This window comes from Populus alba, chromosome 1 (assembly GCF_005239225.2).
Source record: "Populus alba chromosome 1, ASM523922v2, whole genome shotgun sequence".
Taxonomy (NCBI): Eukaryota; Viridiplantae; Streptophyta; class Magnoliopsida; order Malpighiales; family Salicaceae; genus Populus; species Populus alba.
The window spans coordinates 29,644,769-29,667,226 of NC_133284.1; the positions used below are offsets into that span (position 1 = coordinate 29,644,769).

General features: G+C 32.3%; 2 protein-coding genes across 4 annotated transcripts; one reads left to right on the forward strand and one right to left on the reverse strand.

Moving 5' to 3' along the window:
• Nucleotides 1-3,976: 3,976 nt before the first annotated feature.
• Nucleotides 3,977-7,391, reverse strand: LOC118032988 (vacuolar cation/proton exchanger 3). 2 transcript variants are annotated; one of them, XM_035037810.2, is made up of 12 exons: nucleotides 7,003-7,391; nucleotides 6,738-6,805; nucleotides 6,576-6,604; nucleotides 6,292-6,488; nucleotides 5,954-6,166; nucleotides 5,354-5,473; nucleotides 5,141-5,257; nucleotides 4,989-5,042; nucleotides 4,774-4,890; nucleotides 4,571-4,661; nucleotides 4,414-4,472; nucleotides 3,977-4,379 (listed from the first exon to the last, which is right to left on the reverse strand). In XM_035037810.2, exons 1-11 carry the CDS (start codon nucleotides 7,306-7,308, stop codon nucleotides 4,426-4,428), a joined length of 1,359 nt encoding a protein of 452 aa, XP_034893701.1. In that variant the 5' UTR covers nucleotides 7,309-7,391; the 3' UTR covers nucleotides 3,977-4,379; nucleotides 4,414-4,425. The 2 variants fall into 2 exon arrangements, with proteins under 2 accessions (XP_034893701.1, XP_034893699.1); XM_035037808.2 differs by having other exon boundaries at nucleotides 3,977-4,472.
• Nucleotides 7,392-14,181: 6,790 nt separating this feature from the next.
• LOC118032987 (uncharacterized) lies at nucleotides 14,182-16,492 on the forward strand. Of its 2 annotated transcripts, none has more exons than XM_035037807.2 (6): nucleotides 14,182-14,327; nucleotides 14,427-14,535; nucleotides 14,619-14,767; nucleotides 14,866-14,914; nucleotides 15,069-15,211; nucleotides 16,184-16,492. In XM_035037807.2, exons 2-6 carry the CDS (start codon nucleotides 14,487-14,489, stop codon nucleotides 16,268-16,270), a joined length of 477 nt encoding a protein of 158 aa, XP_034893698.1. In that variant the 5' UTR covers nucleotides 14,182-14,327; nucleotides 14,427-14,486; the 3' UTR covers nucleotides 16,271-16,492. The 2 variants fall into 2 exon arrangements, with proteins under 2 accessions (XP_034893698.1, XP_073266415.1); XM_073410314.1 differs by having other exon boundaries at nucleotides 14,206-14,327; nucleotides 14,398-14,535.
• Nucleotides 16,493-22,458: the final 5,966 nt, after the last annotated feature.

A 22,458-nucleotide genomic window follows, 5' to 3' on the forward strand; every position in this document is an offset into this window, starting at 1 on the left:
ACTTAATTAGGTATAATGATTATTTTATCAATTTTTTTAACCCAAACATAAAACAACAAAACTTGAAGGAAAAGAAAAAAAAAAAGGAGCCTAGGCGCAGTGAGCAAAAAAACCAACCCAGACATGTTGGCCTTCCAGCATGCCCGCTCTCTCAGGCCTAGCTTTATAATTTTTTTAATTTATTAACGGGTTTGCCTTGATTTTTTCTTTTGAAATAAGATGGCAAACGATGTGCTGTTTGTTTTGTACAGAATTCAACGACAAAAGATCACTAGAAAAACAAGGTGTTGTTTTGCTTGTTTAAAAACCTATTTTTCAATTCATTTTCACCCCAAACTCTTAGAAAACACCATAAATACCCTGCTAAACATATTCATGACCTAAAAAAACAGCTCAAAAAACAAAACAAAAAAAATACATAGGTGAAACTTCCCTTATTAAATGAAACTCATTGACACTAGTTTCAACCATTTTAGTGACTGAAATCATCGTCAACGACCACTTTCTCTCTCTTTACTAGAATTTGGCGACCCTCTCTCTATACTCTAACTAAAAAAAAAGAACTAAAAATGAGAGAAATTAACTTTGATACCAAAATTGAATTTCTAAAAACTAAAGGGATAGATCACTTGTAAACCGAAAATATACATTTGGACAAGGGAGAAAACCTCCACTAATAGGAACTATAAACATTCCCCTAGGTATGTTGATTTTCTTGGATATGCTCGTGCACAAACTGTCTTTTTGCTCTTTGTCTATTGGACTAGCTCTCGGGAGCTCGGAGGGCTTGGCGTAGAACAATGATTACAATGACTGATGTCCATCCTATAGTAACTAAGGGAAGTGTGTTTGGAGTGTTTGCTATGTGCATAGGTGTGACAATGGCCCTTAAGGAACCTTCATGAACATCATTCAGTCTTGTCTCCTCTAAGTAATGTAATTTTCTACAAGCTCCTAATGGCCCTGATGTTAAGCCAATGTGGGTTATTGAAGGTATTAAGACTTGTTAGGTAGTAAGGTCTGATTTTGCCCTTAGGTTGTCAACATGACTTAGGTAAAGAGTTGCACATGACTAGTGAGTTGTTGAACCTCATGTTGGGTGTCGCACGTTACCTGCGCGATGTCGGTTGATGATTTTTCATTCCTTTGCTTGATTCGTTGGGAGTTGCCACCTAGTATTTAATTGAGGGCTACTAGGAACCCGGGTATACTGGTTTTGTCAGAGATTGATGGGTAAGAAACTGGTTGTGGCTAAGAAAGGTATTAACATCTCTAGTGCACCCTTCCTGAGATAAGCTGCTTCGCGATTTGATGTGATAAAGAAATTTTAAAAATTTTGTCTTTTCATCAGATATTAGAAATACAACTTACATGTAAGTTTATACCTTAACCATGAGCAAATCAAAATATTAAATTCTTCTTTATTCTTTGCAATTTTATCATTAAAAAAAAAACATTCATAAAAAAAATGCAAACAACACATTCACTTTCACTATATTTTTTTTCTTTTTTACATCCACACTACAAATTATAAAAATTCAAAACTAAACAAAAATTACATTAAACAATTTAAAATTTACAAAATAGCTCTAAAACTCAAGGAATTGCAGGGAAGGCTTTCTGGAACTACAAGAATAGTGTTGGCGCGTTGTTCCACGAGCCACCACCACTAGCGACGTGTGGGTTCGCCCACCACCGTCGATGAAGGTAGTAAAACTGGTGGATCGGGAACTTATTCTTCTTTTATGCCTTCCTACGCCGTTAGTGAGGGTCACCGCCACCTGCAACAAGGGGAAAAACGTACAATCAGCAGTTGATTTTTATTTTTCTTTCTTTTTTTAGATCTACTTCTCTACTTTCTCCCTCTTTAGATCTACTTCATTGCAGGTCAGTTTGTTATGAGTTTCGTCTTCTTCTCCTCTACTTCGGGTGGCAGGTCTGGCGGTTGTAGAGGGGCGGCAACATTGATGATCTTCACTCCTATTAGTTGCCGAGGCAGTTAGGCTTGCTGTTGAAGGAAGAAGGCGTTGTTGCACGGGGAGTGGGCCATCACTATTGGATGAAGAAGACGGGAAGATCTGGTAGTGGTGGGTCATAATGGAAGCAAACGAGGCTAGCTTCGGGCTGTTGTTCTAGCCGTTACTATTGAGGGAGAGGCTGGTCTGTGTGCAGCCGATCGAGAGAGGGAAGTGGATGGCTGCTATGGTGAAGGTGGGGGCGGCTGTGGAAAAGGGAGATGAGAGGCTATGGTTCTGGGAGTCAGAGTGGGAGTGAATGACTACTAGAAATGAGAATAAGATCGGGAAAAAGCTGGGGGGCAGGGGGCTTAAGTGGCTGGTTTGGGAGAGAAAAATCAAAGACGGGGGGGGGCTATTTGGTTAAAGATAGGTTTAGGTTTAGGTTTAGGTTTTTTTTTTTGTGTTTTTTCTTTCAAAAATACCCCCCCTTTTGTGTTAAAGGCTACTATTTATAGGCAAAATATTGTTTGGTCCCCAAACTTAGTCCCTAAACTTCTTTTTTATTTTGTAAATTTGATTTTTCTTATTTTTTTAGATTTTTCTTATCAACATCGAATCGAATGAGAAAAATCATTGATTTTAAAAATAACGCATGAAAAGTCAAACGCATTTAAAAAATCTTTGAAAAATTAAATTCTTTTGAGACGATGTTGAAAATACTAAAAACGATGCAAATATATTAACAAATAATTTTCATTGTTTTTCACTATTTTTGGATTTTTCAAAAATTTTATCAAACAGATGGATCAAAAATTGGGTAATAACATGGGAAAGGAGTGTCCACAGCAACAAGTTGATTTGTCCCGCTTCCTAGCCCTGAAGAGCATTGGTTGTGAGCCATGAAATGCCCTAAAAATGTTAAAAAACACGTTTTAGGTGGAAACCGATGGCTTTTTTATTAGTTCCCACAAATGACACCACTGATGATGTCCTTAAAAATCCAACTAACCTGGGAATAGGGCTCCTAGGTTGGACAATCAAGTGATCAATTGGTCCTGCTAATCTCCTACATTCTCCCTAACCAAGGTAATTGATAATTTATATTTGGTCCTTCATAAGCCAAAGTTGTTCGTGGCTAGTACCTGCAAAAGGTCCTTTTTGGAGGAGGTAGGAACTCTTTGATGCTTAAATAAGTATTTTTTTAGAAAGAGAAAATACAAGAATATTCTAGAAAGAGATGCTCTAAAAATATAAATGCAGTAGAAAATCGAAGATTGTGGACATTTTTTCATGAAGCTCTTATGGTGTATTTATAGCCCATAAAATAAGGATCTGTATGGTAATTACCCTGATAGCATTGAATGAGTGATAAATATTTATTACCTAATAAGAATATAGTGGGTCCTTAAAGGATTTTTATAAACCTAAAAATGTGTAAGGAAAATAAAGTTTAAGGCATCAAGTGTAACTAAGCCTTTATAGACTGAATTCTTCCTTGAGGTTAAACCTAAGGGAGGTTTGTCACTCTCCTAGACATGCCAAGGGGAGGATGACAATTATTTTAGACTTGGTTGACCGTCAAGTCCAAATATCTCTGATCTGGCATGCTTGTTAGACCCATGCTAACTTGAGCTTGATACATTGCCAAGTCCAAGCGTAGTGGACCTTGGACCTGACACGCTACCAAGTCCAAGCACAGTGGGTCTAGCATGCGTGCTAGACCCACGCCACCTTGGACTTGGCTAATCTGCCACGTCCAAGCATATTAGGTCTGGCATGCATGACAGACTCATGCTACCTTGGACATGATGCATTGCAAAGTCCAAGTGTAGTGGGTATGGCATGCATGCCAAACTCACGCTACCTTGAACTTGGTGCATTACCAAATCCAAATATCTTGGACTTGATTAACTACTAAGTCCAAGTGTGTTGGATCTGATATACATGTCAGACTTATATATTTACAAAAAAATATATAAAAGTTTTTAATAAAATTAAATCATAGGCATAGTACACTCTAATATAGAAAGTCGTTTATCTTTATTAATTCGATTATTGCATTGCAAGAAGTGAAGACATATTATTCTCATAAACAACATAATACAGTGAATTAAATCAAATACATGCAAACTAACATCTACTGGGAAAAAACTATATGCATTTCTGCACTACTGCTTTTGTACTTCAATTCAGTACCGAAATATTATTGGGAAGACATAAACACATAGCTATACAGAAACTCGTCCCGATCCATGAGTAGTTGTGTTTCTTCTCAAGAGCTCCCTTGTAAATACGAAAAATGCCAGTCTCAACTTTTGATGGCCTCACAACTCTCTTAAAGGCTCTCATTTACCATACCATCCTCTATTACCAGATTAATGCCAATGCACGGGCTTCACAAATGAACATAAATTGATCCATGGACCACTCTTTGTGGGGATCTAGTCCCATGCACATGCAAATGCAGCTATGCTGAAAATAGTCCAGTGAATGGCTTGCCTTCCGAGATTTGATCTACAATCAAAGTTTTAGGAAACATTTGCAGTGAGAAGTCACGGAATTAGGACACTTTAATCATTCATAACCTAGATCTTTCCTAGCTTGGGACTTACTCTGAGGAATTTTATGAACAAAAAAGCATGCAGCAATAACAATGTAGCACAGGAAAAGAAGCAGTCCTTTCATGTAGTGTGAAGTTCCATCCTGTAAGTAAAGAAAAAACTACCGTGAGCAAATTTACAAAGCAGCTAAATATTTAACGTCCAATATAATATGCATTATCATTGGCAATTTTAAAAATATTAGGCGACAATACCTGTAAAGTGAAGGCTGTGATAATTATTGTGAAAGCAAGAGAACCAGTTTCGAGGAGACTGAAATCAAGGTCCATACGGATGTGCATTGTCCAGGCAACAACAACACATAAAGGGACCTAAAGCCCATTTAAAAAAAAAAAAACAAGTCATTATGATTCCCTTTCAAGGTTAATTTGGCAAAGGATTTTCTTTTGCTGGGATACTTTAATCTTACCACAAACATTGAAATTTGAGAAGCAGAACCTAAAGCAACACCTAAAGATATGTCCTGCATGCATAACAGCCAGATAATTGGTGTTATTGAAACTTAGCTAGTAACAAAATATAAGAGTTATAAGACTGCTGACATGGTCTGACATATCATACCAACTTGTTCTTGAAAGCAAATATGATCGATCCAGCATGTTCTGCAGCATTCCCCACTATAGGCAGCAAAATTATGCTGATAAAACTGACAGAAATGCCCCAAGAATCTGATGCAGCCTGGTTGAGAAACATTATAATATGAAATCCACAAATTAGAAGATGCATTAATGTTGCTAATGAAGAATATTTGAGCAATTCTCAAGTGTAATGTACCTCAATTGTGCCCACAACATACTCAGATAACAAAGCTATGATAATTGTCATGCCAGCCAGCCAAGTAAATGCACTCCAAAATCCTATCACCGCCTTTTCTTCCTCGTCATCATCTTCTTCCTGCCATTCAACTTGAACCAGTAAGTTCCATGCATTAAAATCAACTTTGGATTAAATATTTTCTTCTGACCTAACCGAGTGACCTCATTGAATAGAACATTCTAAGGATTTTTGAGTCTCATATATATATATATATATATATCTTCATGTGCTGCATGCAATGTGAGGCACCAACTAATCATATTGGTAAACAAAACCGCCACAAAAAAAAATGGATGAACAAGAAAAGGCCATTTTTTAGATCTCTTTTAAGACAAACTTAATTTACAAGACGGTCAAGTAGAAAGTAGTCTAGCTTTCATGGACAAAGAAAGTACGTGTTCTGATGTTCAAATCGTTTTTGGGATGAGTCCTAGTAAATTCTTTTGACGTTAGCTTGCTCAGAAAAGAAATATACTTCATATTACAACTGCAGAAAAATGAGCCTCTCATAGTTTTTATCTTAAACTTATTTGCATTTAGTACTAATTAATTAATCACCTCTTGAGCATCAAACAGTTGCCTGTGAGTTTTCAGCTGGAAGAAGATATAAGCAACATATGCTATAAGCATAACAATGCTGCTCACTCTGGACAACTGAAGAGTAGAGCAGTCAGTGGCGGTTCCTTCCCCTATCGCATATCTGAACATCAGTGGCAACATGTGGCACAACAACCCCAGTAATAAAAGTAGGGAGTTCACGTCAGCCTGCTTCTGTGAAAGCCAAAAAAGAAAAAAGAAAAAAAGATTATAATTAATTGTATTTCGACCATAATAATTACTTACTCTATCTGTAAAATTAATTGGATTTCTTCTTGAATTTTGATAGGGAGTCTTACTCTATCGTATCTTTGTTCCCTTTTTAGGTTGGCCAAACCTCCACATAGGAGAGAACTCCCAAGAACTAGAAGGAGATTTGACAGAATGGAACCCAAAAGAGAATACTTTAAGACATGTATTTTGTTCTGGTAGAGAGCAAACAACGCTATTATCAGCTCTGTTGCATTGCCACATGTTGCATTAAGGAGACCTCCAACTGCAAATGGTAAAATCATCTTCGATTTTCACATGATCATAGTATGAATCCAAAATTAGAAATAATCTATTGGTAAATTTAATCTACCTGTTGGACCAGTGAAGTACGCAATTTGTCTGCGATTAATCAGAAGAAAAATGAAAATGAAAATAAAAATAAAAAATTAATATTGTCAGAAAAACTACTGGATAAAATATACCAAAAGTACTTGTACGTATACAAGATGAGCATATATAGTGTCATTCTTACTCGGTGAGGAAGCTGACACGTTCTGCTAGTGGGGTGAGTCCAAGCAAGCTCAAAGCAAATATCCATGGCTACGTGTGACGGAATATTGAAAATCAAACAGAGAGACAACAACACACACACACACACATACCATCTTAGTGTGTAATCAAATATGTATAGGAAGCTGGTAAATGCAATGAAATTATTTATCCTAATCAATTCCCTTTGCTCATATAGAAAATCAACGACATGGACGCTGTGTAACCAAAAAAAAGTACGAACTTACTCTTCCAAACTTATAATAGTCAGCAGCAATTGCTAGAGGAATGGCTGGGAAGAGAACAACCAGCTTAGTTCCAAGAATCACTTCTTGAAGATTGGTCAGGAAATGCCAAAGCATTTGAAACCGAGCACTCGACGAAACAAGCATTGGATCAGATTTATTGCGCAAAATGGAAGATGATATATTCTGTGGTGTCTTCCCATTGACACAGACCTCTTTATTATTGACGCTAAAACCTACCTTGTAATTAACATCTCCATTTTCCAAGTCTGGTGAGACCCGATCAGCCTGGGAGTAGTGCTGGTCCATGTTATTATGGTAATTGTGTAGCTACGTACCAACCCACACTTAACCTTCTACGTGAAGGAAATCCAAGTGATCCCTGGTGGCTTTAATTTCTTGGGCTATTTATATCAAGAGAGCGTGATATGAGTGAACTAAATATTTTTGAGGTAGAAGGACCCGAGAGTACTGCTGTTTTTTTTCAAGGGTAGCTTCCTGGAATTTTCCCAGCTTGTTTCCATTCTTGCATGGGAGTCCACGTACTTACTAACGACATTGTCTAGGTGTTGCACTCATCTCATAAAAGAAGAAAACAAATTTTATTATTTTACGCTCACCTCCATCCCTGTTTCTCTTAATTAAATCGAAGATTTCTTACATTGAGATAGCAAGAAATAAATAATTAATAACAATATTTAAATAGTGTATATTAACATTTTTAATACATCGAATGTCGTTTTATATATACACTTGCTTAAAAACCCAAACCAAACCAATTAAAATATTAAATAAAGAAAGGGAAATGTGAGATGATAACATTTGAATCGGATATTGTCCCTAAATCAGCCAAATTTATCAACAATATTTCCTAGAAAAAAAAGATATAAATTATATTGTGTGTGTGTAAAAAGTCTCATGCACTACTTTCCAATCTAATCTTATTTGTTTTTAATTAATCATCAGTTATCTATTCTAAGATAATTTTTTTTTCTTGTTACTTTTAGTCTTTCATTTCAAGAAAATAAAATAAATAAAGCTGGTTGACATACGTGTTATTCATAAGGAATTAAATTAAAATTCTGGGATACCTACGGACCGATCCTTTTGGAATATCGAACTCATTATTTAGACAGTGAAATTCATCACTTTTGTATTTAGGAATGTATGAAACCAATAAGACAATTAAGTGATGGATTTTGTCATTGAATTATTTATTTGATCAATTCACTTTCTTTCTTTCTTTCTTTCAAAAATAGTACCCTTGATGGTAAATAGTCTCTTGAGAAGGGGTGTTTTACAGAGCAGATGGATTTATATGTGGGTTATTTTTTTCTTTAAGAGAAGCAAGGCTTACAAAACAGACAATTCATACAAAAAAAAAATCTTTTATTAAAAAAAATATATAACTTGGGTGAAAATCCTTAATTGAGTTTTTAAAAAATTTAAAGGTAAAATTGATATAAAAAATTGTTTGGCGATAAAGTTGATGGTCTATATAGCTGGATGGTATTTTTAAAAGTTACCCTTTTTTTTACTAAAACAATAATTTTTTCAATGTTATTAAAAAATATTGTTAGAAAATTATAGTGAAAACATGCATGATTTAGTGAAATAAAAATAATATACACAAGTAAATCAAATAAATTTATGTTTTGTATTGTGTTGTCCACCCATTAGATAGCTTGTTTACATGCTTGCACTGAGCTGCGAGTTAAAAAAAAAGAAGTAGAACATAATAATTAATATGCATAATGTAGAAAACTATAATGTAGAAAATTATTTGATATTATTATGAAACTTATTCAATATATTAAATTTGACTTCTTTCCCAACCAGGTCTAAAATTAAACTTTGTAGAAGTTGCTCTAATATAACTCGGTCGACTTAGATAGACCAAAGATAACCCGGTCAATTAGGAAAAAAAAATTTAATGATGAAATTGATATGAAAAAAAAACCTTGCAATCCAATTTATTACTTAACCTGAGTTTAAAATTAAATCATGTGATAGTTTTTCTGACATGACTTAATCAACTTTGTCTGTTTAAAGACAACTTAAATGATTAATAAAAAAATATAAAAATAAAATTGCAAAAAATAAAAATAAAATTGACAGAAAAAAATCTTTTAATCTGACTTCTTATCTAGGTTGAGTTTAAGGTTAAATTGTATAAAAGTTATTTCGATATGATTCAACTGATTAAATTAAAACAACATATATAAATGTGTAAAAAAATTAAAAAATAAATAAATAAATAAATCAGGGAAATGAAAAGACAAAAAAAAAAGAAAAAAAAAAAGACGGATAGAGAAGCTCCGTAAAGAATCTCCCATTAAGAACGTAAGTTTTTTAATATAGAAGAGTAAAGTTTTTTTAGTACTTGTCTTATGTTACATCTTGTTCCTCTCGTCCCTGGATCTTGGAATAAGAACCAAATACACCCTTTAAACTCGTATTCTTTATCCTTTTTGCATATATTAACAGGTGAAAATATAAAAAAATAAAAATAAAAAATACAATATTCAAGAACAAAAAATACAAGGGACTATATCTTGAATAATAACCTTAGGGTGGACAAGACAAATTATACATAACATATACATCTAAACAAGAAATACAATCACAACCTTAACCTAAAATCAATTCGAGCCCATTTTTAACAACAGTAAAATCATTCCCCGTCAATTAGTGTTCAATCTTCCAAATTTCATATTACAGATATGGCAGCAGTATAAGTACCCAAGAAAGTTTAGAACCTTCCTGGAATTTTCAAGGCCTCCTCGAGAAGAATCAGACGGTTGTGATTTATTTTTTTTTTCCTCCATGTCTTTGAGTGATAATGAAGTAAATAAACAAGTACAAAAGCATAAACTCCATTGGACTGGTCAGATTCTTCTAAAGTAATGAAATTTGGTCGAAATTTCTCATCCCTACCGTCCAAAACAACGATCATCTTCCGACCGCCATCCAATCCAATGTTTACCTAAATGTTGCGCGTTCCTATAGTAACAGCTGAGCTACTTGCTTGGAAGGAGGCGTTTCTTATTCCGACAATCACTACTGTTTTAGGTTTCCCCCCACAACGACTTATGTCTTGGCCTCATCTTTTGATTGCCACAACAAGATGCATAACCAACTGATCATGCTTTATATAATTCAGAGTAAAATATACGGAATGCAAACTTCAACATCCTGCATATATATAATGCAGACTCATCTAATCAATAAAAACCACAAGATCTTGATTAAATCGTTAAAATTCACTAGACAAGATGTTGATATTTATAAGATCAATAGACCTGTATAATGGTAAATTCTATTCGAACAAAAACGACTCGTACAATAATATTGCATGTAGCAAGTGATGACAGTGTTGTTTTTTTTTTCTTTTTCTTTTTCTTTTTCTTTCTTTTCTTTTTGAGATCGTTGTTGTAGTGTTTGTTGAATTTCCTGAAACATATATACATAATAAAAATAGTAAATTATGATTTTTCTTAGGACTTCTAAGATTTATTATGTAGATTTATAGTTGTTTAGGGTTTATATAAAATTTATCTAAGACTGGATGCTTTTTTCAATTTTGAATAATTGCTTTAAGGTTAAATTGTTAAGAATTATAAATTGTCCAATTGTCCAGCTTCTAATGATAATCCATGCGAATTATCAGTGAAAAATTTATAAGTCTTTTTAGGTGCAAGGGATCACTATGTTTTTTAGTATTAGCTCTTTTATTTTGTGTTTTTTAGGTGTTTTGTACTGCTTACTATATAGAAAATAAAAAACATAACATTCTATTTATAAAGAAACATGAAAACTCTATAAATGATAAAATATCAATTTTCTCCCTGAATAATCACACATATATAATTTCATGATAATTTAATTTAGAAGTTTATTCAATCAAGTTCCTATTTAATTTTTGTAGGTCTGGATCAAATTGTAATTCCCTATATAAATTACATTCTAATTTTTAATTTCAAAAACTTATTTACAATCAAGTCGTACTTGATTAATCATCCCATTTTAATTTTCAAGTTATGTGTGTGACCTAAATAAGTTAACCTAAATATAAATCACAAACATAAATTAAATTAAATTAAATTATTATCAATTCATTAATTAATTGATTTATATTTGAAGATTAAGTCAATATCTAGCAACTTGTCATGATCCTCCAAATATTAGGAAAGTCATAAGTTATTTAACTTAACATTTTAGTTAACGGTTTTTCAATGCAATTATTATTCCTTTATAAAAAATATTCCAGTTAAGATATTATAGCATAAAATGTGTCCACTCTGTTAAATGATATTTGTTATTAACACCGTAATCATTGATTATTTAAATAAGATTTGAAATTATTTTCGAATCTCATTCCATCTTGTTTGAGGATTTATAATCAATACTATTTGAGAACATATAAAATATATTTTTTTAATTCATCTAAGGTGATGAATCATCTCTTAATTACTTAAATACCCTCATATAGTTCATGTTATACTTAATATATGCTCGTTTGTTAGTCTTGATTAAGATAACGTGCATGTAGTAGGGTCAAAACATAACATTCTTTATATAAGATAATTAACTTGGTTATTTCAAGTTTAAGAATCACTTACACAATCATCACGTAAGTCTTTCTTTATACACAAGGGATCTCTTCATATAAAAAAATTTTACGGGTTAATTCAATATACATATTATCTAATAAACACCTATATATTAGCTCTAGATATCTCTTATACATTAGCTTATGAGAACAATTGATTTATTTCATAAAGGTAAGACCACAATATATATCTATCTCAACGACTCTAATTAATTTTCAGTCTTAATAGAGTATTGGCCAGAAACATTTAAGAACAATGTTTCAATGTAATAGAAATCACATAATTATAACGATTTTATAATTTTTTTTATAAAATATTTTTGTCCCAGTAACTTTATCTTTACTCTTAGATTTATTAATTAAATATTTGATGAATAATAAATATAAATAAAATATTTATTAAAAATAAATATATTTTCATAAATAAATTTAATATCACATATAATCAATTAATTGGTTATATAATATAACACTAACACTTATGGGCGCCTTTACCTGTGAACAACCACTCCTAATTAAAAACCAAACTATAAAGGAGAGCACATCAACACGAGGTACACCAACGAGCACCCACTTACGTGTGGATTGAAAAATGTAAGAGGTGGGATTTAAAATAGAGATGTCTTTACACTCTGGAAGCTTTCATACCTTTTAACTATTGCATTGAATGATGATGACAGTGTTGTATAGGCAATTTACTTGCTACTATGTGTAATTTATAAAATCTTTGTATTAAATATCATATACATTCTTTTTAATCGAAGATAAAGTATATTTTTGAATAAACTAATCGAAACTGAATTCTCCTTCTGAAATGATTTTAAAATTATTTGTGTTTCTTAATTTTTTTATACAACCTCATAGTGTTTGATATAATAGAAACAATTTTTTAATTTATTTTCACTAAAAATATCTTATAAATCTCAATAAAAATATTTAAATTTTTTAAACATTATCTCATTAGTTTTAACATCCAAAATTAAATTAATTTAAGACAAAATTCAATGTCCTGATCTATTTTTTGACATATTTAAAAGAGCAAAATCACCTTTATCTATTGATACCAAGTTAAGGCTTTTCTTGTGGCTGAAACATGTCTCGACTGAACACTTTCTCTCGCCTCTTATTTTCCTGGTAACATTCTCTTTCCACCATAAACATTTAGGAACTACTGGATTATTTTCTTATGTTATGTATTTCAGATCAAATTTTTTTTTAATATAAAAAAATATCTAACCATTGTTAACGTGTTTTCTAGCATAAAAAAAAAAATTAATCATATTTGGTTGACTCAATATGATTCAGTCAACTTGATGGATCCAAAAACAGCTCATATGATCATTAAAAACATAATTTGACTATAAAAAAAAAAATAAGATATCATAGTTTTTAAAATTTCAAGACGAAAACATATTAGATCGACTCAAGTTAATTATGTTTAACTTTCTAAATCCAAAATTTGGATCATAAGACCGAGATAATCCTATAGAAATAAATTGAAACAAATTATAAAACTCAACTCCCAATCAATCTAATATTAGAAAAAATTAAAAAAAAATCAATTAAAAAAAAACAAAAATCTTCTTGAGTTAACATGCCAAACTCGTAACTTGAGTCGTGTTACTATGATAACTTCAAAGCAAATTAAAATAAATTATGAAATCTAATTTCTAATTAACTTAATGCTAAATAATGAAATTGAAGCAAAAAATTAATTACAAAAGACATAAAAAACAACCTAAATCAACCTGGGTTAACCCACCAAACTTGTAACCCAAATAATGAGACTGTGATAATCTTATAGAAAGTAAACTAAAAAATAATTATAAAGCTTAATCCCAAATCAATCAAATATTGATTGGTGAAATCATAAAAAAAAATCAATTAAAATATGAAAAACTTTAAGCTAAACACACAACCTAAATTATGAGATTAAAATAAGACAATTCAATATTAAAGAATAAAAATAAATAAAATATAAATAAATAAAAACATTATTTAAGTGATTTTTTCTTTGTGAGGATTGGAAATCCCCTCCTTAATTAGTTTTTGCTAAAAATGTGATAAGAATAAAGTGTAAGATTAAAATTTAAAGTTTGATATGTATTAGTTGAAACTTGATGGATGGATTTGAAGTTTTCCAAAGCTTTATTTTGAAAAATAAAGCTTATTTTTTTCAGTTTTGATCTTTATTTTTATTGTTTAATAATAATCTAAAATTCTATTTTGTAAAATTAAAGTTTAATTTAATGTTAAAATATTTTATAGCATATTGAATGTACATGAACATGTAAATAAAAACAAATTCCAATATATAAAATCATGTAAATATAACTTATAAGGATAATATTAAAAAAATAAATAAATGATGAAAGTGAAAAAAATTCAAAAATCTAAAAGGAAGTAAGTTGCTATGAAAAGATGGAACCGTCTAATTGTCTAATTCGATGTATAATATTACTTGGGGGAGACGTGGAGGTAAAAAAATAAAATAGAAAAGGCCCAATCCGCCACTTCTATAAAATTTAAAATAGAATCAATCCCCTGGGCATTTGAGGAAACCCGCAAAAGTCCACCAAGCCCATTATCACACAAAATAATAATAATAATAATAAAATAATAAATAATAATAATAAATAAATAAAACTCAAGTCTGGACGCGTAAATGTCCCCGTTGCCGGAGCCAGAGATCAAGTCGTCTGCACAAATTCTTGAGGTTAGCCTCTTTCTTTGATCTCTCTATCTTTGTTTATCTCTGCTTGGCCATGGTTTTAACAACTATACAGCTCTCTCTCTTTCTCTCTCTCCTTTTCAGGATAGAAATTAAATAAAATCTGCGAAAACGTGAAAAAAATAACACAAAACCTAGAGAGAAATGGCTGAGAAACTGGCTCCAGAGAAGCGTCACAGCTTCGTCCACGACGGTCTCTAACCCTAATTCTCTCTCTCTCTCTCTAATTCAATTTGTTTTTATTGCTATTGTTTTCTGATATTTGTTTTTGTTTAGGTAAAACTATATTTGAGTGGGATCAAACCCTTGAAGAAGTAAATATTTACATAAATTTACCACCAAATGTTCACTCCAAGCAGTTTTACTGCAAGATTCAGTCCAAACATGTTGAAGTTGGCATCAAAGGCAACCCTCCTTATCTCAACGTTAGTTTTTTCTTTTTTTTTGGTTTATTTTATTTTATTTTTATTTGAGGATAGATAGTGTTTGTTTGATGTGCATAATAATTTCTTTGATTTTCCAGCATGACCTTACTTGCCCTGTCAAGACCGATTCTTCCTTCTGGACTTTAGGTACTTAATTTTTCTCTTATTTCGTAGTTTGGTGTTGTTATTCGTAGATTTGTCTTAAAATTTGTTGGGAAATATAAATTTACAGTTGGTTCAACTTCTTATGCTCTATGTGTTGCGTGTAAAATTGGTGTTTTTTTGTTTGGGGTTATGGAAGAGGATGATATAATGCACATAACACTGCAAAAAAGGGACAAAGGTCAGACCTGGGCTTCACCGATATTGGGTGAGGGTCAACTTGATGCTTATTCCTCTGATCTTGAGCAGAAGCGACTTATGCTTCAGAGATTTCAGGAAGAGGTGAATGACTACATCTCATCTAAGTATAATGGACATTTCAGTTGGAGTTAATTCAGTTAATTTGGTTGCTTTATCATTATTGTATTTGACTTGTTTATTGAGTATATCGTAACGGATTGCTAACATTGTTTTCTGCCTTAAAAGTTTGTGCTATTTTTCTGTTTGATGTTAAGATTTATCCTGTATTTGTGACTGTGCCCAAGAGTCTTAATAGCTAAAACTCTTCATTAATCATTATTTAATTGTGTGTATTGTCAATGCCGGTCTTCCAAGCAGCAGCAGAATTTTATATGTGAAACTAATTTTTAGATTGTGGTGTGGTTTTGGCAAAGTAGTGTATTAGGTAGTGTTTTCTATCATGCCAAAAGATAGCGTTGCACAAGTGTTTTCTATCATGCCAAAAGATAGTGTTGCACAAGGACTTGTAATTTACCACATGCATGCTAGGTAGATATGGATATGATTGTATCTGATCATGTGCATTGTTCAAAAGATGATCGATCACCTTTGGTTTTGATGTATTCCAGTTATTTCAATGATGTTTATTTGATGGACCACCCATGTGTTAGGATAGCTATGATTTTCATCACTTTGGTAATCATGTCATGTATTTTTGTGTCTCCCTGTGTGAACATGATAAGATTGCAATTTTTTCTTTTGCTGTATGAGCTCCAACTATAAACTTGATGTACCCATATTAAAAATGTGATTGACATCATTCTATTTGTTAATAACATTTTTCCTTTGAACCAATTTTGTTCTGTTAAATTCACCATATTTCCAGCAATGAATTTGCATTTGTGCAAATTCGACTGAAATATGCATGGAGCTATGTTATTTCCATTAACTTCAAAAAATAACAGCCTTATATAGAGATCTTTGTCCATATATAAGATTTTTACTCTTAAGAATCTGCCACAAGAATTTTTTTTTTTCCAACGTATTCTAATTGCTGAACATTTCTCTATCCAGAACCCTGGCTTTGACTTCTCACAGGCTCAATTCACAGGGAACTGCCCTGATCCAAGAACTTTTATGGGTGGTATCCGCAATGGTTGACAATACTGCTGTGCCTTTATTAGCATGTCATGAAATCCTGGTAATGGTACGATGTGTTGTGTTTCTCCCTTAAGTCCTGAGACTTAATTAGGTTACCAGTCTTGTAGCAATATTTGTAATAAGCATGTGAAGTTGTGGTATCAATTTGTTTCTTTTTCTTCACGTTTCTTGATTGTGCAACTGTAAATCAAAGTCTTATTATTATTATTATTATTTTGTCTCGATCTCTCTCCCAATGTGCTTTGTCGATCTAGGTAAAAACCCCGTCTCACTTATTTGGGCTAGAGAAGCAAGTATACACACCCAAATCAGTGTTTTGAAGTTATTAAGCAAAACTCAAGTCGGCCTTTCAGAGTTGAAGCAGTAGGAATTGACAGCGGCTATGTTGCATAACATGTGGTGGGAAAGCATTAACTTTATCAAGGATGAAGATATACTAATATGCAAGTAAATCGGAAATTAGGTTGGCTTTTCTCCGAGCATGAAACAGAAGGAATTGGGCATTAAATTTGAGCTTTGATTAAAATCAGCGTTGTCAGGGCACTGCTGCACGGGAAAACACGTTTGAATCAGCTTAACTATAACCACAACTGTGTTTTTAAAAAATTCAAATTGTTTTATTTTTATTTTTTAATTTAATATAATTTATATGTTTTGGATTGTTTTAATATATTTATATTAAAAATAATTTTTTAAAAAATATTATTAATATATATTTTAATATAAAAAATTATTTAAAAAATAACTGGTATTATACTCAATGTCTTCATATTCACTTAGGTAAATTCTCTGATAAGAATTTTGTGGAGCCAGTCTGATCGATCATGCAGAACACATTTCAATATATTTGGATAGCTTTGGATAAACAACGGAGATAAAGATGATGACATGTCTCATTTTATTCTCTATTTCTTTTAGAAGTACAAAAATCTATTCAAAAATTGTTTTAAAAAAATATATTTTATGTCTCTTCAATTTTTTTTATATATATATATTTGTCTCTTTTATCCTTAACACTAATTAAATGTAAATCTTACTGATGATGGATTGAAACTGTTGATGACCCATTTAAACACGCAGTGGATTGATACTGTTAGATTGCAAAATGGATTAGAAAAACAGCCAAATGTGACACTGCGCATGAATTCGTTCCTCGGCGCTGAAATCTTTGGCACTAAAGTCTCAACCATTTCCCACTAACTAGATGAGTGCTCGGAATGTGATGTAAACTGTATGTTTTTAAATTAATTTTTTATTATTATTTTCTGATTATTTTAATATGTTGATATCAAAAATAATTTTAAAAAAATAATAAAAATATTTTTGATGTATTTCTAATCGAAAAGCACTTTGAACCACCACCATTATCATAATCTCAAACTCACAAGGTTGCATTATAATATATTTTAAAAAATATAAATGTACTATGAACATAGACTCATCGCACTGTGGGCTACACTATAAACATAGAATTTTTGCACTGTAGACATCACTATAACATCATAGTGGTGTTGTCTTTACTGTTTTTTAGTAAAAATTGTTGTTGAGAGACATTATCTTTTTTGTTTTCTGTGCTAAAAGTTGCTGATGTTATTGGATCTAGTTAGACAATCAGATCCAAATCATTTTCAAAAGGTGTTGGGTCTAATTGGGCTGCTGAACCCAATACCGCTATTTTGGTTGTCAATAGTGTTAGGTTTGCCTCCGCGGGTAAACCCATTGGTAAAAAATACTAATTTGAAGTAAAGAAAAAAATAAAAATAAAATTTCAAATTTTTTTAAAGCATTTTTGAAACTCAAATACAAACATGCTTTAATAAGAAAATTCAACCCAAGCAGAAATTAAAAAAAAAATATCATCACCCAACTTTTATAAAAATAGAAAAAAGTCACATCAATTTATTTTTTATTTACAATATGAAAAAAAAAATTCAATAAGATTGAAAAAATATATTGGACTTATTGCTCACTAGACACAATGTTATTGAGTCCATCTTTACAGTCAGACCCAAGATTATTTTAAGTATGACTGGGTAGTCGGACTCAAAACACTTAATATATTTTTTAAACTTTTCATTTTTCTTTTACATGTGAAAAAAAATTATCATATTAACTCGCTACGGAATGTGAGCTATTATGTTATTACCATTTGAAGAAAGAAGGTTAGACCAGAGGAATCCGATTCAAACACATTTAGTGGTGACAAAGTTATGGTTCCATATGTACAAAACTAGAATCATATTCTCAAGCTTATTATAGCCATTGTTAGTGGAGATGTATGTTTATTTAATTACGATGAGTAATGGATGGTTTACTTTAAGCATGTTATCCTGCTTGAGTGGAGGTCATTTCTGGTCCAAAATTTATCAAAAAGGTTGTGGGATTTTCTTCTTCTCAAATGCAGCTCCAAACCGTGACTTAATAAAAAAACACTGGAATAACGTAGTTGAAATGTAAATGTTTTGTATGTGGGATTTCGATCGAATCCTCAAAGAATGGTTGTGGAAGAATATTATCATCGGTGTAAATTACACAACCTTTCCTTGAGGTTTTTCGACTCGGAAGGTTTTGTCAACTTAAGAGTATAATTATTTGGTGGTTTATGAGGTAATCAAGTGTTATTATAATTACTTATATTATTTATAGTAAAAGAAGGTGATGACTTGGTCTTGATACCTACACAAAAGTCCTTTACAAGTGGATTTACATATTCTCAAATGCTTAAATTAGTATATTTATATAAGAAAAGTGTAATAATATTGTAAAATAGCATTAAAATCTAAAAACAAGGTTATATGTCTTGGTTTTGGTGTAAGAATATGAACCTTTTACCTGAATCATTTAAGGGATATTTATAGCTTATGAACCTTGTCTTTTTACTTGAGTGGATGGAGTTGAGAGCCGTTTAGCCCTAGTAGCATTAATAAGGACAAATATCTCGTATACATGTATTAATATGAGATAAATTTACCAGACATAAACATTAATGAATGACAAATACCCTTTACATATGTATTAATTGGGGTAAATGTCCGTAACATGAATATTAAGGAGAGACAAATATTCATTACATGTGTATTAATAAAAAGGAAAAGTGGTTAGGCCCAGGTCACAAAGTTAGGCCCAAAGGGAGCTAGGATGAATGGTTAGCCTAAGAGCATTTAATGATATTTATAGGCCCAAAGGGAGCTAGGATGAATGGTTAGCCTAAGAGCATTTAATGATATTTATAGGCTCAAATGTAAGGCTAGAGCCCACAATATGCTGGGAGTATGCCTAGCGCTTGGGCTCAGACATGGCACTTGAGTCTACGAGGGCACTAAGCATGGCCCTAACGCTAGGGCTTCGGTGTAGCGCTAAAGCCTATAGGGTGTTGGGTGCAGGCTTCACATCCAAGCCCAAAGGGTGATGGGCACGGGCCTAGCACCTGGGCTTAGGATGCTCAAGCCCAAAAGGTACTTGTAGCTAGCCTAGTGTCTAGGCTTAGACTTGTTATCCAAGCCCACAAGGATGCTGGGTATAGGCCTAGTAATTGGGCCCACAACCATGGTTTGGGTCTAAACCATGTTTTCAAAGTCTATTGTAGGCTTGAGCCAATTAAAAGCATTTTTTTTCTAAAAGTACTAATTTTTTTTTTCCATCAATAACCCCCCCAAAGTCTTTGCGATATTTTTACCGAAAAGACTTAAAAATATATTTGTTTTCTTGAACAAGGTCTTTATTTTTTTTTCTTTATATATATATATATATAAAGAAAAAAAAAAGGAAAGGTATCTCAAGACCTTTCGCTAAAGTATTTACACGTGAAGTAGCATCATAGGTGAAAAAATGCTCGTCTTAGCACTAAAAATAACTTTGTTGTTACCTATTGTTAGGTTCCCACACAAAAAATAAAAATAAAAACATATATAAAAAATGTATATTCGGAAGAAATCTAAAAAATAATATGAGTGAGAAAATGATGTTGGAACGCATTAATTGCATCATTAGGAATCTATTAGGGCGATGACATGTGTTGTCAATCCGACAAAGGTTGGGGGAAACTTGCCACTATATAAGAACTTCCTTTCTTTAAAGCTTTTTCCTAAATTCTTTTGCTAGGGTGTTCAGATAGGTGAAAAGTCTTCTTAAAGGAGAATAATTGCGTGGAGTGTGGTAGCTTGTTGCAAAGTTGAGTTTAAAGAGGCTCATTTTGAGGTAACGTACTTATACTTGGCTTTTTCCTTAGAAATGGATTTGAGAACAAGAAAAAAAAAAATAGCCTCTAGTAGTGATTTTACATTTAGGCCAGGACCACCAGACACTAATGGTTCTAGTAAAGGGTCAAGATCAAATAGGATCGGACCAAAGACTAAGGGGGCTAGTGCCTGTCCACTAGGAAATCTTAGATTACATAGGGCTTCTGAAGACATTGATGAAAGTACTTTAACCACCGAACAAATATCTAGGGCTAATCATTAACAAGGAGAGGAGTATTTAGCCTAATTCCCTATATATCGGAGAGGATTAACAAGCAATCTAGGGGTTCTCACCATGGACTACATGAGATCACAATGCCTTGTACCATGTTTGAGCTAAGATATACCTTTTCTCTAGAAGGATTTATAAGCGATGTGTTTTTCATTACAACATTTGTATTAGCTAGTTACACCTAAATGGATAGGTCTTGCTTAAGGCTTTTAAGGAGTATTTTGCAATCATAAAGGTAGAGCCAATTGTGGGATTGTTTAGGTATTGTTATACCTTAAATGGTTACCCCTAAGGCAACCATGATGTCCAATAGTTTTTTTTACTTGTATTGGCTGACCTTAAAGCCTTATGAAAAACATATTAGAAGGTAAGACCACCCACACAAAAGGGTGGCATGGGAGATGGTTAATAATAAGGTGAAATAAAAAGGTTATTATAGGCCAAATACATGAGCTATGATGCTGCTCTTATTTCTGGCAAACTTTTCAGCCATAAATCAATGAAAGACCATGTCTTAATAACTTTAAGAAGAAGGTATGTGTGAACATGACAAGCTCTTCCTTTCATTATAATATGAATTGAATGTTTATAAGGTAGAATATTAAACAGGGTATGCATGACTTTAAGCTTTGTGAAATTAAATATATTTATTATGTTTTAACTTTATTTCACTATAGATCCATCATTGGAAGAGAAGTCTAAGGAGAAGGCTAATGAAGAAAGTGTTGAAACTAAGGGTGGAAAAGTGTTGAAACTAGGAGGACATCTAGTTATTGATTTATATAGATGGAAAAGAAGTCATTAAAAGATGGACAACACTTTTACCGATAAACTCATGTTTAAGCCTATTACAACGGGGGGAAATTGATCCCTAGTCTATAAAGGAAGGAAAGAAAACCTCTCAAACTGAAGTTGCTAAAAAGTTAACGTTAAAAAAAGAAAAAGTTATCCTCTGAACATCGATCTTATATTGCTAGCAGGGAAGTAACAACCACTTTTATGACCATTTCTATATATACTACACCCTTACCAGTGGCCACAACCACTTGGTTTTCTACTGATTGGCCACATATTGGCTTTGTAGTTATTTCTATATTACCTTTGCTTGAGAAGGAGAGGAAGATCTTGTGGTTTTTTATTGGGAAGAATGATACCTTCTTAAGATCTAATGGCCTGATAACTGTGGACATCATAAAGCGGTTACTGGATCTCCCTTCAGATGTCAACCAACTAACTAATCAAAGCTTTACTCTTCATCTTGGTTTTACAAGGCAATTTCTAATCTATATAAGAATTTTTCCTAGTAGATATACATAGACTTCTTCTTTTTTGAAGACTATTATCTTTGTTTTATTTAAGGTTTCCTAATGAATGCTTGGTCTTGGAGGGGCTGAAATGCCAAAAGGAATCAAATGAGGATAACTTTGGCTTGGCTAATAAGAGACCAGGAAAAGGTTTAAAGCCTTAAGGAGGCAAATATATAATGAGAAGCTTAGTTAAAGTAGATTAGTGAGGCTTATGACCGTGTCTATGATATCCAAGAAGCCTATAGAAAGTTAGCAGAGGATAGGGATTAGTAGGCTTCTACGCTGGGCATTGCCTTAGAGAAATTTTGCTTGATAGAGGATGTTTCATCTTTTCTAATGTAATATTATGAGACTTTAAAGGCTAAAATAACATCAGCTTTGAAGGTTGAACCAACGGCAACCAAAGCTGAG